General features: G+C 45.7%; 1 protein-coding gene across 3 annotated transcripts in view; it reads left to right on the top strand.

Annotated features, from left to right (window-relative positions):
* TYRO3 (TYRO3 protein tyrosine kinase) overlaps positions 1–15,833 on the top strand; it is a 44,736-nt gene that overhangs the window by 7,123 nt on the left and 21,780 nt on the right. For all 3 annotated transcript variants that reach the window (XM_071744700.1, XM_071744702.1, XM_071744701.1), the window contains 4 exons: positions 1,566–1,666; positions 5,627–5,797; positions 8,596–8,682; positions 12,759–12,874. In XM_071744700.1, the coding sequence (XP_071600801.1) occupies positions 1,566–1,666; positions 5,627–5,797; positions 8,596–8,682; positions 12,759–12,874 (475 nt within the window). The remainder of the gene's footprint in view (positions 1–1,565; positions 1,667–5,626; positions 5,798–8,595; positions 8,683–12,758; positions 12,875–15,833) is intronic.

Here is a 15,833-nt window from a genome sequence, read left to right as displayed (position 1 = left end):
TCACCACAAGAGTTCAAAATTGTTGACTGACTGGGAATCACTCTGCCCTGAGCTACAGCTTCATCTCCTGTCAGGTTTCTTGGATTGACAATGTTCGAATTCCCCAGTTCCAGAAACTAAAAGTCTCTGTGCCAAAGCTTGTTTGTAATAAACATTTTGAATGGAAAAAAAACCACCTGTTCCCAGTAAAACTACTGAATGCTGTGAGAAGAGTTTGTCCTGGAAGTCTACCATGTGCTTCCCTCCAGTTCCCCTACCTAAATCTCTTTGCCCCTCACAGTCTCTCAGTCTGATCTCCTGTCTCACCTCTTGTTTTCCCCTGCTGGGAACTTTCTGCAGCACCAGGGCTAAGTGTAGGGTACTAAATCTAGATGTGTCCATATCTTTTTCTCCTTTTTCCTTTCTTCTAAAGTGATTATTTCTACCACCCACTGTGTGACTCTCTGCTGTGACTGCTGTGTTTCAGACCATGCGGCTGGATGGGCAGGACAGCTGATGCCATTTGAAGGTACAGCTCTGAAAATCAGGCTGTAGTGGGTCAGTTCTCTGCATTTCAGCAAGCACTCTCCTCTTTCTGTCTTTCTTTCTTCCTGACATGTCCTTTCCCTTCCCTGAGCTGGACTGCTAGCATCAGAAAGGCGGGTGTCAGATCTGAGGACCCCTGCATGGCTGCACATCCCACAGAGGGCAGTCAACATCTGTACAGTGCTGGGCACTCAGTCACTCTGGTGGTGCCTTTGGTAGCTGAGACCTTGTTGTTTTGGGATCAGATTGTGCCCTTACTCACCACACCAGCCTCTTGTTGCCAAGAGCAGCAATGATGCCACAGATTTGATGGAAAAAGGAGCAGAATTCTCCCCTGACCTGGAGGCTTATGACTTGAGTGCCACTCGGTCCCCATGGCTGCCTTCTCCTGCTTGGATGGATCTTCTCAGAAGTGGAGTTGTTGCTGGGCAAGGGAGGACCCAGAAGAGTTTGTAGGGTGAGGTCCTGTGCTGGAGTAGGGCCAGTGTGACCCCTTGGAATGGCAAATAGAGAGGCCCAAGCAGTTTTGCAGTCTGAGGCACTCTTGGGGTTAAGAATAATTGAGCACAGATGAGGTGAGGCAGGGCCTTTTCTGAGCCATCTGTGCCTGTATGAGGCTGTCACCAGTCCTGTCACCTGCTGAGGCAAAACAGTCCAGCTCGTTGGAGGTTTGTGATTTGGAGTTTCCTGCTGGCTCAGACACTGTAGGCTCAGCTGTTGCTCTTGAGGGCTAGTAGAGAATTCAGGATCAAGATGACCAACCCTTTCCCATCCTCAAAGGACACAGATGATGGGTTTTCTGTGATGACGTCTTGGAGGAAGGCTGTCTGCTCTGCTGAGGATTCCTTCCACCCACTTTAGAAAGGAGCCTCCCATCTCCCTGCATTTTTCTGGATAGCTGCTGCCCTCCTCCCCAGAGCTGGCTGTGTCTCAGTGGGTGTGGTCCATGCCTCTGGTTTGCCAAACACCACAGGGTCCTTTTGGGGCAAAAACATGCTTTATCCACATAAAATATCGATCTGGCTTTTGGCTTTTTTCAGCTTGAAATCCGTCGAGAGGACAGATTCTGGGAAGTACTGGTGCCAGGTTGAGAACGGGGGGAAGAAGGAAGAATCACAGCAAGTGTGGCTCATAGTGGAAGGTAAGGAGTAGTAGTAGTGCTGGTTTCCTTTCAGGACTGACCCACCCACTTCTAGGTGGAAGTGATGGGAGCACATTGCTCCAGTGACAGGCTTTTGGCTCTGAACCATCGCTGCTGCCTGCAGTGAGATCACACAGAGCAAGAGTAAGAAATGGTAGGAGAGCAGTTTCAAGGAGAGGAGCTGCCAGTTTATTACCTTCTGGGTTTATTTGGCACGTCAGGAAACAAGGGAAAGATCCTTTAAGGCACACATGTTTCTTTCCAGCTCCTCAGTCAGTTGTTGCTTTGGTGTCCAAATAATTCTTAGAATGACAAGATGTTTCAGGTTGAAAGGGATCCATGGGCATCATCTGGTCCAACCCATTTCTCAAAGCAGGGTCACTGCCTGGCTCTGTGTATCAGCCAAATAGGTCTTTGATGTCAAGCTACAGTTTCAGCCCAATTCTGAGTTTAGGGAGAAGTGCCAGGTAGCACTGTTTTGCCCAGTCTTGTCTGATAAAGAATCATTTCTACATGGTTGCCCAAGAAGTCACCCAGTGCAACGTAGATTGGTGGCTTCTCTCTCTAGTTTAATTTTCTTTGAGCCATGATTGGGTTGTATCCTCAGGAGCTTGTAGTCATAGGATGGCTTAATATTTGGTGAGGAAGTGGGCAGAAGAACAGTGTATTTGCAGCAAGGGGCTGCTTAGATGTACTTGGGAACATTTTTGCTCCCAACTGAATCAGGTGTTGAAGAGAGGGAGCAGGGAGGGTGTCATGGGAGGTGGTGTGGTCTGGGTGCTTTACAGCAAAGGCCTCACTCATTGAGAGCCACAGAAACATTCATAGCACTTTCTATCAATCCCTTTTTAGGCAGGATTTTGTCCACCTACATTTTCAGGTGAAGTTTCAACTGGAGAAAATTGTTTACAACTTAAAATGCTTTCTGTTGTGCAGTGTTTCTATTTCTATTCCAATTACCATGGCTGGCTCCAGAGGTGGCTGCATTTGCATGGGGGGTGCATTAGGAGTGATTGAGTATCTCAGTGTGCTAAGCTGTCTGAAAAACAAAGGAGCCCTTCTAGATAGCACAGGCAAGAAATATCAAAGTTGTAAAAACCACCTCCTAGGTGAGGAGGAGTGTTCAGAATGAAGGCCAAAGCTTACAGCAGAAGCACAAGCTAAAAAAATGCAAGTGGTTGCCTTTATGAGAAAAGCAAGGTCAGCAGAAGGTAGTTAAACTTGAACCAAGCCTGTAAGCATGTGAAATGGGAGTTAGTGGGGGAAAAAAAATAAACAACTACTGATAACTGCTGGATTTTTATAAATGTGTCAGCTGTTAGCATAAGGAAACACCAGGGAATGTAAAAGCCTCTGAGTCCCACTCTTATCACTGTGTGTATTCCCTGGGTGTTCCAGCTTTGTCTACAAGTGGTTGCTGCACTGATAACAACCATTGTCCTCTGACTGGAAGAGGATTTTTACTCTGGTCCCTTGCAACCTTCAGTAGGTGCTGAAACCTTTCAGTGTGCCACACAAAATGTGTGTACTCCTGGTGATGTAACTTCAGGTGAGCTCCAGTGGATTTTTATGCTCACATTTGCCTTGAGATCCACTTAGGCAGAATTTGTAGTGGTGGTATTTAAACTGTCTTGGTAAAACAGCTGAAATGTTTGATGTTATAAAATACTCCACAGAATTTTCTACAGCAAAATTATCTTGAAACTGTTTTCTGGTTTAGAAACTAGACTCTGGCCTTACAAAGAACAAGATAGTGTTTGTTGCCTGGAGAGGTAATCTAAGAGGCATCCTGTGGAACGTGACTACCTGAAAAATACAGGTTATGTTTCTTACAGAACTTTCCCTCTGAAATTACACCTCTCTCCATGTGTTTGCTCCTGGGGCTGCTAGCCCCTGATCTGGCTGCAGTCAGAGCCCCAGCTACACCTGGATGAACACATCCCCCTGAATCAACATGGTCTAATAACTGAGCTGAAGAAAAAAAATTGGCCCTGCAGGCTGGATGCAGGCTTGGAAGAGTGAATAGACAGTCTTGTTTCCTTGCTTTGCCACTGATTTCCTGGCTGGTGGCTGCTCAGTGCCTCCTCCATGGTGCATCTGTGAAAGGTGGGTGCTGGCACTCACCTGGTATAAGATACCAGGAACTAGGAGGCTAAATGTGTTGCAGGCAGTGAGGTATCCAGGTAACATTCACACAGGGGCAGTGCAAGTTCCTGAGCTGGATGAGTCAGCTGAAGTATGTGAGCTTTTAATTGTGGTCTTCTCTGATGTGGTTAGTTGCTCCCAAAGTGAGAAACCTGCAAGCTGGGAAGTAGCCTCCTGAAAGGTTACCTTGGGTGTCATGGCAAAGGGACAGGAGGCTGGGATCCTGCTGGCAGGGAGGAGAAATTGTGGTGTTTTCTCTTCTAGTCCTCCTTGGGGAAGGAGAGGAAAGCAGTCAGAGGAGGTGTCACAGCTGGTATCACAGCTGGTATCTGGAAAGTTTATTCACTTTTATTGTTTATGTATGACTGCAATAAAAAAATCAAGTAAAACATGTAAGCAAAAATCAGCAGTAAATCATGATACTGGATATACTTGCCCTGAGCATTAGCCTTTGTACAGATAGGCATCATCATTCCTGAAGTGAATTATTTTTAGCCCTGTTTCAGTTTGTTCACTTACCTGCCTCTCTGAAGGAAGTGGCCAGGAGGTGAGAAAGGCACTGAGAAAATGCCACCTGAAAGACCAGAACAGCAACTGGATGGTCAGTGTAAGACCAAGGTTGCCACTTTCAGATGGAGCAGAGGGGAAATGCCAAGCCTTATGCTTCCAAATCCATATTTAGATACCTACATTAATTGCCTGCTGCTGGAGGTGCTCAGCATATGTCACACCAACTGGTGCCACTTGGCCCTGTCATCTTGGGCCAGGATCAGGCAGTGTGAGCACAGTGTTGTTGGTTCTTCTGTTTCTATGAGGCAGCAGATCAGCATTTTCCAGAACACACTTCTTAGACTTGAGGACACCTGTTTTTAGTGTAGACACCACCAGTAGCTGTTATGCCTGACACCCAAATCTTTTGAGGATGAATGGGAACTTGGTGTTTCTCTGCCACCAAGCCTCAGAAGCACATGTTGGCTGTCCTGCTGGTGACTGGTGAATTTTGTATTGTTAGCTTGAAGCACTGAAATCACATTGCCCATGAGAGCAACCACATCTTCTTGATGTCTTGAGTAACACTCAGCTATTGTCATTTAGAGATGACCTGAGGTAGGGAGCATTGCAGCTGCCTTGTGCTCCCTCTGGACTGGACTTAAGGCTTGTTGGACTGAGCAGGAGTGTTTGGAGTTATCAAGATAGCTTTGTCCATGGATAGCCTTAAGCTCTGCAACAAATTACCCCTAACCCCAAGGCAGTCTGCATGCTGGAAGGCAGCTGCAGTTAATTAAGCTGTGGAGAGAGGATTATAAATGATCCAGGTCACTCACCTGGGGGATTCTTTCCTCGTTCATGGCTTTGTTACAGCCACTGGTCCAACACGTTGACAAGCTTCAGGTTTTTTTAATACATGGCAAGAAGTATCTGCAGCTGGATTAGGTGTCATTTAAAGGGGTGTCTGCTACCATTCAAGTCACTGACCATTGCTTCTTTAAACTGTATTTCTCCTACTGAAAGAGTGAGCAAATACTGCCACTAAGAGCTGCTTCATAGGGGAGTCTTGAAGGAGACCCAGTGAAAGAGTTTTTAAAGGCATTTTGGGAAGCAGGCACTCTTCTCTCTCTGACTTCTTCTAATGCACATATGTATTCATGCCCTGGGGTAATCCAGCATATCTGACCCTTGGTTCTTGTGAAGAGCTTGGAGGGACTTGAATTAGGCATAGAAGCAGGTCAGATGTTGGGCACTGGTATTAGTGGAAATAAACATGAGACAAAAGGAGTCTCTGCAGTTATTATCACTTGTCTGTTGCTTTTCTAGGTGTGCCCTACTTTACTGTGGAACCTGAGGATGTCTCCGTGTCCCCTAATGCCCCGTTTCATATGGCCTGTGCTGCTGTTGGTCCCCCTGAACCAGTGACAATTGTCTGGTGGATGGGAGACTCTAGAGTGGGGCTTCCAGACATCTCCCCCTCCATCTTAAATGTGTCAGGTAAGGCTGCTGCCAAAGCAGAATTCACTTTGAGTGAGCATCAGAGGAGGAGGAGAGCTCCCCAGCTACACTAGGGAGCCACATAGTGTGAGAATGGTCTTTAATTGTACATGGAGGGCTGAGAGATCATGCAAAGATACAAAACCAGACATACAAACATACCAGACATACATACAAAACATACAAAACCTGATCATCTGGAGAGCTGATGGTTGCACTGGGTATTTTCTGCTGGCTTGATGTACACAGGCTCTTCAGAGCTTGGGTGGGGCTTGCACTATGGTAAAGATACACACTGGGTGCCTCTTGTTCCACCTCATGGAGGATGTCCCTGGTTATATTAAGTGACTGCTGGTGCCATTTGGCTTGGAAATTTCCAAGCTTTCACACAGAACAGGTACCACCTCCTCCTTCTTTGCACAGCCATGGCATGCACTGCTTTCTCTTCCCACCCTCTCTGTTCTTGCAGGCTTGCTGGGTGCTCTTATCTTTGTAACCTGCCCACCTCATGTAATTGTTTGACACTTTTAGAGTGGTTGTATTGGTGCTGAAGTGGGCTTGTTGGTATCCTCAGAGACTGAGGTTTGTCCCAGAGTGAGCACCACTCACATGGTGGTGAAGCTGCCTTCCCTGGCAGTGTCAGCTGAAGAACTCAGGAGCCAGTGGGTGTTTGGACCTCTCTTCAGCCTTTCAGGAAAAGGGTGAAATATCCCTGCCAGGGCCTGACCACAGCTATTCTTGTAGCTACCTCCTAAAGGTAGCTTTGTTTTAGTTAGCTGTCAAATAGCTTTGTGTTACTTCTTCTATTTGCTGCTGTTTTGTTATTCTCAGCAGTCCTGAGCCAAAGTTTAATTATTTAGAAAGAAAAGGGTTTGTGACTTGGAGTCATCTCTGGGCCCTCTTCATACAGTTACATGCAGGAGGAGTTTCTTTACATCTTTGTCCAACCTTTGAGCTATCCAAGCCTATTAAGCCTTCCCTTGGAACCTAATTTATATGTAAATCAAAACCTAGTTTGTGATTTGCAATGGCTTTATCATCTGCTCCCTCTCTTAGGTAGCCACTCTATGCTGTTCCAAGTTGGAAATGAAAACTTCTCCCTTAATCTGCCTGTTGAAATAGAAACTGAGAAGATTGATAATCAAGAGGGGAAAGGCAGTGAAGAAATAAGTGTCCCTTTCTCCACTGCACTCATCCCAGGGTGCCTCACAAAACTTATGACACTGTGAGGCAGTGGCATGGAGATCTGAAGAAGGGCATCTGCTCCTAGAGATTCTCCAAGTGAATTGCTACTTCACTGGCACATTTCTTTGCCCCTTTCAGTGTTCTTTGAGGTGTCCCTTGGGAAGATCTTGTCTTTGCAATGGAAAAAATTTGGCAGGACACAAGCTGCGTGGTCAGATTGCCAGTTGGTAAGAAACCAAACATTGCTAGCAAAAGAAAGTGTCAGACACTGAGGATCATAAAGCACTGCATAAAAGGCAAACATTTAGAAGATTCAGCAAACAGTTGGTTTGGTAAAAAGATGATTGGATTTGGAAAGCAGTGCTGGCAATGGTGCAAGAGAGTTAAGGAGATCCATACAATGCTTTGGGTTGGAAGGGAACTTAAAGATCACAAAGTTCCAATCCCTCCCTCATGGGCAGGGACACCTTCCAGCAGACAGGGTTGCTCAAAGCCCCATCCAACCTGGCCTTTGTGGTCTGTGGTGTGTTTTGGTTCTTTCCTCAGGGCAGGGTTGTGTTTGGGTCTCTCTTTGGGACATGCCAACCACATCAAGTGCTGCCCTGCTGTGCTGCCTGACCCTGAGCCTGCTGGCAGCATTTTCCTCTGGGTCACTAGGGTGAGCAGAAGCTAAAACCCTTTGCTCTTTCATTTGATAGCACTCCCTCCCCTCTTCCACTTACAGTTTTGCAAGGCCATGAATCAAAGGGCAAAGGCAAGCACTGTGCAAGCTGCTCTCTGCAGCTCTGAGGTCTTTTTTCCCTCCTAAATTATGTGCCCATGTTGTGCCAGTCATTAAGGTTTCTCAGAGGGAGCCCTAGAAGGCAACTGAGAGTCAAGTCAAAACATGTGCTGAGCACACTGCTCCAAGGCAAATGTGCAAATCTGCCTCAATTCTGACTACTTAGCAATACCTGTCTGCATCTTGGAGCAGCTGGACATCAGTGTTATGCCATGTTCAGACCCTGTAGGATGGATGGATGGATGATTGGTCACAGAAGAGGGGGACTTGCACTGTATCACCCCTGGAAAGAACCTCAGTGTTATGCACTATCATTTTACTTCCACTTCTTTTGTCTCTTTGGAAGTCTGATGCAAGGTGAGGGATGCAAGGGTGGGCTTTACCTTGAAATTTGCAGCATCTGGTTGGAGTTCTGCCCCAGGCTTAGAGCCCAGTTAGAAGAAGGTGGTTGTTGTTCAGGTGGCCTGCTGTGGTCTCCAGCACTGGACACTGCATAAACATGGGGTTCAGCACCCCAGGCATTGCTCCAAAGATGCTCACCAGAAAGTGAGGAGTGGATGTCTGTTAACTGAACTGCTGTTCTGCCAGATTCATCTTTCTTTTTCAGTGCTTTCCAAAGCTTCTGTGGAAGCCCTTCTGTATTGCCACATTTCTCCATTAAAAGCACGTTTAGCACGTTAATTACATCAAAATTCAGGTGCCTTTGGTCGGCGCCCAGCTCAGCCCTCCTCTGGCCTGTACAGCTTGAACTGGATGTCACACACAATTGAGATTCTGCTGAAGGCTGGATTATAGAGCTGTTTGTGTTTCCTTTTTCTTGGCTGATCTCCAGGTATTAATCAAAGCACAGTTTTCTCCTGCGAAGCTCACAACGTGAAGGGATTGTCTTCGTCTCGGACAGCCACCGTTCAAATTAAAGGTGAGAGAGAGCAAGAAAAGGGGCTGGGCACACTGGTTTGGGAGGGAAAACAGGGCTCCTTGGTGCAAGAGGCTGTCTCAAAGCTTCCAGCAGCCCTCAGGGGCTGGGCTGTGAGTGATCCAAACAAGGCTTTGTGCTCTAACAGCAGCTTCCACTTCCTGCGCAAGGATGTATCCCAGGCTGTTGATCCCACATCTGGTTCAGGGGTGGGAATGTGATGTCAAATAACAGGTTTTTCCTCAAAAAGGAGAGAGCCAGAGCAGCTCTCAAATTACTTGTGAGAGATGATGGTGGATATAAATCTGTAGTTGGGGAAATCTTTCATTCTTGGAGTTTGATGGATATTGTTAGATCTACAGAGGACATTACTTCTGCTTGCTCCCATTGGCATCAGATTAGATGCTAAAAGAAGTGTGATCACCAGTGGCCACTGAAGTCTGCTTGCCTACCCTGTTTTTATGGATTTTATTTTTTTGATTCTTTGCTTTTTAAAAATTCATTCAAACAACTCCAAGCTTTTGCATCTCCAGTTGCAGTTTGAAAGCCCCCAAGTTTATGTCACGTTTCCTCTGTTCCTTCAGGTGACTGAAACGAGGATAATCAGAGCAATCAGCTCTTCCCCTCCTCTTCTTGTTGAGATGCCTCTGCATTTGAATTTTTAGTCATGCTTTGATGTGGATTAAAAGACATGATTATCAGTTCCAGGAGAGTCATGTCACAAAAATAATTTGTTCCAAGTGGTAGCTTATTGCTCAGTGTGAGTAAGAGCAAGAATTTATGTCTGTATCAGAGCTCAGAGTTGTCTTAGCTAATATTTATTAAATGGTAACTTAAAATCCAGCTATAGATCCACTGCTCTTACAGTGTGTTTTTCTTCAGGATATTGTGGTTACTGCTATGCCAAGAATGCAGCATTCTGGACTAGTAAGATTTATAGCTTAATTTAAAAGTGTTTGGAGTTGTTGCCTCCAAGGCTTTTCTACACAGGGGAATTAGTTATTGTGGAATGTATCTATGGATATTTTTATCCTGGGATAGAATTTAGCTCACAAAGCTATTTTGCTTTTAAAAAATCTCACCGAGCTGTAATTTGAAATAGCATTTATCATAAACAAACTTTTTTCTTTTTTTAATGTTAACATAGATTTTTTTTATTTTTTTAACTACCTACAGAATATACAGTCTGCAGAATTCTTTCATTTACCAACAATTACAATTAGCCAGAAATGCCCCATAGTTGTCAATCCTCAGCTAAGTAACCCACACAACTTCTTTGGGAGGGAATTATGACCCTCACAATCTCGTGGGCACACACACACACACTTTTTAGAGCTGATGAAGAGCAAGCTCAAGTGCTGCAGCAATATGTGTCATGCCCTAGAGATAAGAAAAAACAGGTTTTAAACAGCAAGTCCAGTGCTGTACTCACTGAATTTCTACCTGTAATGCTTCAAGTATAAGTCAAAAGAGTAGCTATATGAATAAACTTTAGGGAAGTGATGAGGCTCTTCTGAAGAGCAAAAGTTTTGAAGATCTAATACAACCTTGTTAAAATTAAAGCAAAGCTCCTAACAATGCTACCAACAGGAACTGGAGCAGGCCCATAGAGTGTTTATTTAATCCTTTATTCTGTGAATTTACAGATTTCAGTGTAATTACTCCCGGGAGCAGCAGTCTGTACAGGCATGATCAGATCCTTCCTCTCTTACCCTGATCCATCTGCTAGTGAGGACTTTCTAGAATGTATTAAACAATTTGTTTCTCCTGTGTTTACAGAGCCAAATATTTTTCCCTGGGACATTTACAAACCCTTAACATTTCTTCCTATTTGCTGCTGTTGTTGGTCATTATCTATCCTCTGTAGTGCCCACAAGGTGCTGGGTGTACTCCAAGCAGAAAATTTCTGTTATTGTAGCCCCCAGCCCCCAGCTTTACACAAAGCCCCATTGTTCCAGCCACTCTCCAAGCACAGAGGAAGTTAACTCTCCTGATGTTAACACTCAAGGCCCTGCTTTCAGGCTCCCTTTTCTCTCCTTCATCTGTGCAGCCCAGACTTTTGGGGTCGTATCCTGCGTTTCAGAGCACAACAGGAAAGGGCCACCCAGAGTTTGGTCCCAGATGGGGAAATGCATCTGTCCCTTCTCCAGATTGCAGCTTGTGGAAGGTGCTAGCAAGCCAGCCCTCTTCAAGTGGTTGTCTGCATTGCAGAGTGTTGTGATTATTTATTTTCACTGGTGGTATAGCCCCTACCTCCTGTGGGCCTGCTGCCAAGTGTCTAAAATGAGGTGTTGCTCAATGATAAAGTTATTATAGTGCTTACAAAAGACTTGAGTTAAGGGCAATGTTTCAGTGATAGCCAAGCAAGCAGTGAGACAAGCTTGTTCCCCCTCAAAGAGCTTCCAAATCTGAATGCCCAGCATCAAAAAGGAAAGAAACCAGGACAGGCTTGAAGTTAACTTGCAAGGCTTATCACTGAAAGTCAAAGAACTCATTGCCCATCTTCTATTGCACTCAGTGTTCAACTGCCCCACCTCCTCCCCACACCCACTGTTCTTATCCAGGTGGCAGCCCCCTGCCCTAAATCCTGGTAACTGGTTAACCAGACAATAAAGGGTTCACAGGGTTCATCTGTGCCACAATCTATTCCCTGCCCCATCCTCCCTCCTGGGCCCTCCATAGAAACCTGGAAGGGAGCTTTGGCCTCAGCATTTCTCCTGCCTCATGGCCCTGTGGAGATGCAGAGGGTGGTGTTGTGGTTGTCCTTAGTGCAGTGAGAGAGGAAGGGGCTCTCTGGCCCCTAGAGAAATTCTGCAGCTAGAGAAATTCTGGTTTGCAATTACTTTTTCACTCCACTGTGTACAGCTCAAGAGATGTCTGTAGGCAGTGCCTTGTCCTGAGGATCACTGAGGTTCTGAAAGGGGACTCCTAAGGGTACAACTTGTTCAGGAGCTGCAGGAAAAATATTACTCATGGCTGCATTGGTTTTATTACGTAGGATTTATTAAAATTATCAAAAGGTGAGAGAAGAGGTTAGTATTTGTGAAGCTGGTGGTTTTTTTCAGGAGTGAGATGCCTAAATAAAAACAGACTCAGGAGCTGAAAAAGAGCTGGGGTATATATGGGAAGAATAGGAAGTAACTATGTCAGATTACTGTCAGATTACTGTGAATTCAGATTACTGAATAAGAGAAGACAAAGGAAAGCACTGAAGATCCTAAAAGGAAGCCAGAGAGCTCAGATTAATGGGACATCATGCTGGAGGTGTGTGTCAGAGCAAGAGCAGAGGGACAGCACTCTGGTGGTGGTCTGTGGTGACTGGAAGTACAAATATAAATATAAATGGCCAGTCCTGGGATCCTGACTTTGTTCTTGGCTCTGCCCTTTATTTGTTCAGTGTTATCAGCACTCACTTTGCCTCTCAGTGCCACTCTGTAAAAGGGTGCTGAGTTCAGGCATCCCAAGCCTGGATGCTGAGGGCACATTTTTCAGTCCAGACTGATTCCCTGGGTGTTTTGGGAAGAGTTTGGCCTGGACACCTGGAGGCAGCACTTTCACAGCCTGACTGCAAATCTAGCTGTAGGGTGTTTGGGTCACTACAGCAAAACACCTTTCAACTACAGCAAAACACCTTCCAACAGGTGCTGGCAGAGCTGGTTTGGGGGGCTGAGCTGAGAACCAGGGAAGGGATTTTAAAGCCCTGGTTTGGTTCCCAGTGTAGGTTCAGCCAGGGCTGGGTTGTGCGTTGCAGTGGAGGGGGCAGGGAAAAGGGCTGAGTATTTTGGGTGTAAACATCACTGGGGTGATCTTGGGAGTAAACACTGGCATTGCAATCAAAGAGATCAACCTCTGCATCAAGCAAGTGTGCTGGACTGTTAAAGAATGGATGGCAATAGCTTGTTCAGTGTTAAGGTGATATTTTCATTGGTGACAGCCAGGGACGCTTTCTAACGATGCGATATTGTACCATTTCTCTCGGTGATTTTATTGCATCATTTCTTACCTCAAGCCTCTGCCACTTTCTGTGAATACCTGCTTAGTTCTGCCTGTACTGAAAGGTCTCTTTGTTTCCTTTGTAGCCATGCCTCTCCCGCCTCTCAATCTCACTGTAAGCCAAGTCACCAGCAGCAATGCCAGCGTGGTCTGGGTGCCAGGATTTGATGGCCGTGCACCCCTCCACTCTTGCACTCTTCAGGTATGGCCCCTCTGGATTGTCCCCTGCCCTGCATGAAGAATGAGACTCCCTGAGCCACAGCAGTGCTTGGGGTATCTTTTAGCTGCTTTGCGACAGTGTTTGGATTCTTTTTCCACAGTTTTAAAACATGGAAGCTTAACAGGATGCAACTCGGAGCATAAATAGGTGCCAAACATCAGGGCTGGTTCTGAGCTTGAGGTGTCCAGTTGGGAAACTGAGACTGGCCTGATTCTCCCTCCTGGCAGGTTATCACATCAGGGTCTCTGTGGCAGTGAGTCACAGAACCACAGAATGTTTAGGTTGGGAGAGACCTCCAAGATCATCCAGTCCAACCTTTGACTAACACCACAGTCAACCACTTAACCATGTCCTTAAGGACCAGGTCCAAATGCCTTTCAAATGCCTCCAGGGATGGTGACTCCACCATGTCCTGGGCCATTCCAATGCCTGACAACCCTCTCAGTGAAAAAATATTTCCTAACATCCAGCCCAAACCTGAGTCGTAGACTCTACAGGAAGCACCTTGGGTGGCTGCAGGGTCCTTGCCAGCCTGGAGCAGATGGCCCTTGGCAACTTGGTCCAGTGCTGTGACTACTGTGTCAGCTCAGCCCTGGCTGTGTGGTGCCAGGGGAGATGCTGAGATCCAGACCTGCCGATGAGCCCAAGGGATGAAGAGCTTGCAAAGTATAGGATGTGGTACAGGAGAGGTGGGAACGATGGAAGTAGGAGACAGACTGGGATTTTAGATACAAAATCAGGCCTGTTTGCATGTTTCGGAGCAATTTTAAGCCCTGCCTCTAAATCTTGATTGGTTTCCCATCATCAAAGACCAATTTTGTACAGAAAATCAAGGGTCTTTAGCTCGACCAGATGCTGGGTATTCAGCATCTCTGAAAAAATGGACTACTTTAGATTTCTGGGAACAACATTATGTGTCCAGCTTCAGGCAGAGTTAGTTTTTAGCATTGCACACTTAGCTGTAAAACCAGATCAAAGAACTGGTAACCAAGTGTCAAAAAGAAATGGTAATTCCTGAAGCATTCCCCATGCAATCCCAGCTGGGCACATTCCCCATTAATTTATCTGCCAGGTGTAAATATTGGGCCCCTGTGCTTTCCCTACCTGATTACAGCATCAGTGTGAGCTGGAGTGGAATTTCTGTGGGGTGTTGCCAAGTATGTAAGGAGGATTATGAACTCAAGGGATGGTGGAAGCAGCCTGGCTGATTTATTTACAGTCCTCTTTTTATTTGGACAGGAAACCAGAGTTCTCATGCTACGATATTTATTCCCTTTCATAAGTGAAAGAAACCATCATCTTGTTTTCACCCACTGGCAGAAAGAATGCCTCAGTGTAGCTGGCCCTGATCTCTGGGTTTTGTTGCTGCTTCTGTTCTTGTTCTCGGTTGGGAATGGTTTTCTTCCTCTGTTTTACAATGCAAGTTATCTCCAGTTGGAACAGCCTTTTCTCCCTGGTTTGCAGGCTGCAATGCTAATCAGCCTGGGGTTTCAGTCTCCCCTCTCCCTTTTGGCAGGGACAGGGTGGGAGGGGGATGGGATGTGTGAGGCTAAATCAGAGCAGCTCAGTTTCTGTCCACTCAGCAGGCTCCCACCCCTTTTTCTAAGCCTTTTCTGTTCTGTTTAGGGAAGACAAAGTTCCTGCATTTGGATCTGGGGGCAGGGTAACTTGGCTCTGTCAGAAAGCCCTTCTTCCTCTGTCTCCCACACTTGAGGGATTCTATGAGAGACACTGACCCACATTTCCCTGTGAAAATACACACACTCCTGGCTCCCCACGGCTCCACTTCTGGTTGGAGGAACCTCCCAGAAAAAGGAGGAGGATTGAGACGTGGCTGTGGTTTTCTGACACCCAGGAACTGCAGTGGGTGCCCCAAGAGCACCACGTTCAGACAAATTCCTTCTGGGGACTTGCCACCTATATGCACTGTCAACCCAAGCAGGTTCCTGGGCATAAAGGGGGTAAATCTAAGAGCCCAAACTCTTCAAACTGCTGAACAGAAACACAGCATCAGACTGACAGGGTTTTACACAAACATCTGCTTGGTTTTGCCCTGCTTTGGATGATGCTGATAATGACAACAATATGCTTTTCTACTAAGGAAACTTGAGATGCTTTGGGTTTATTAGCCAAGTAAATCAGTGTGCCAAAAGTGCATTTGAGAATGAGCAGAAGAGGAGGGAGAAAGGGAGAAAGACTGCTATGTAAACCCTTCATGAATGTTTCACTTTTATCAGTACACCATGTTTTTAATCCCAGATTAAAATTTGCTATCTCACACACATTAGAGAAGAAAGAGAGGCTGAGCCTGGGAGCTGTGCAGTGATTTCTGTCAGTACAAAAGCAGGAACATGGAACTTGTCTGCATTAAAAGCACACAGTGACATCAGATTTAAATTAACATTCATGTTGCTTGAAAGTTTGAATTTAGGAAAAAAAAAAAAAGAGAGAGAAAAAAGGGATTGCAGCACTGGTAAAAAGTTTCTTTTCAGTTTGATTTGGAACAGTTTAGTTGAAACAAGCTACTACCATGTCTTTAGTCCACTACTGAACTGAAAATATACAAACTTCTGAAAAAGGAGTTGAGAAAAAGGTGATGCCAGGCAACAGGGAGGCTGTTCTACCAATTTTCATGGCCCTAATTTAGAGAAACCCCAGAACTCAGCTGCTGGTACTCCAAGCAATGAGCACATTTAGTTTTCTGAGAGGAAACAGTAATCAAGTGCAGCATTTGTAACACAGGTTTGGTAATGTTCTTAAAGCATGCAGCCAAATTTTCAGGTGGTGAAAACTGTACTGCCAGAGTTAGGAGAGTGATGTCACTTAAACCAAATAAAGGTATTGCTCCTGAATCTTAGTTTTGCAGTATTTTAAACACCACTGGGAGCATATTTGTTCTTACACGTTCCCAAAGGAACCACGTAATGGGTTCTTATCCCTC

Source organism: Heliangelus exortis, chromosome 5, assembly GCF_036169615.1.
Source record: "Heliangelus exortis chromosome 5, bHelExo1.hap1, whole genome shotgun sequence".
Classification (NCBI taxonomy): Eukaryota; Metazoa; Chordata; class Aves; order Apodiformes; family Trochilidae; genus Heliangelus; species Heliangelus exortis.
Note: the sequence above shows the minus strand (reverse complement) of the source record. Positions and strands in the feature narration are given on the sequence as shown.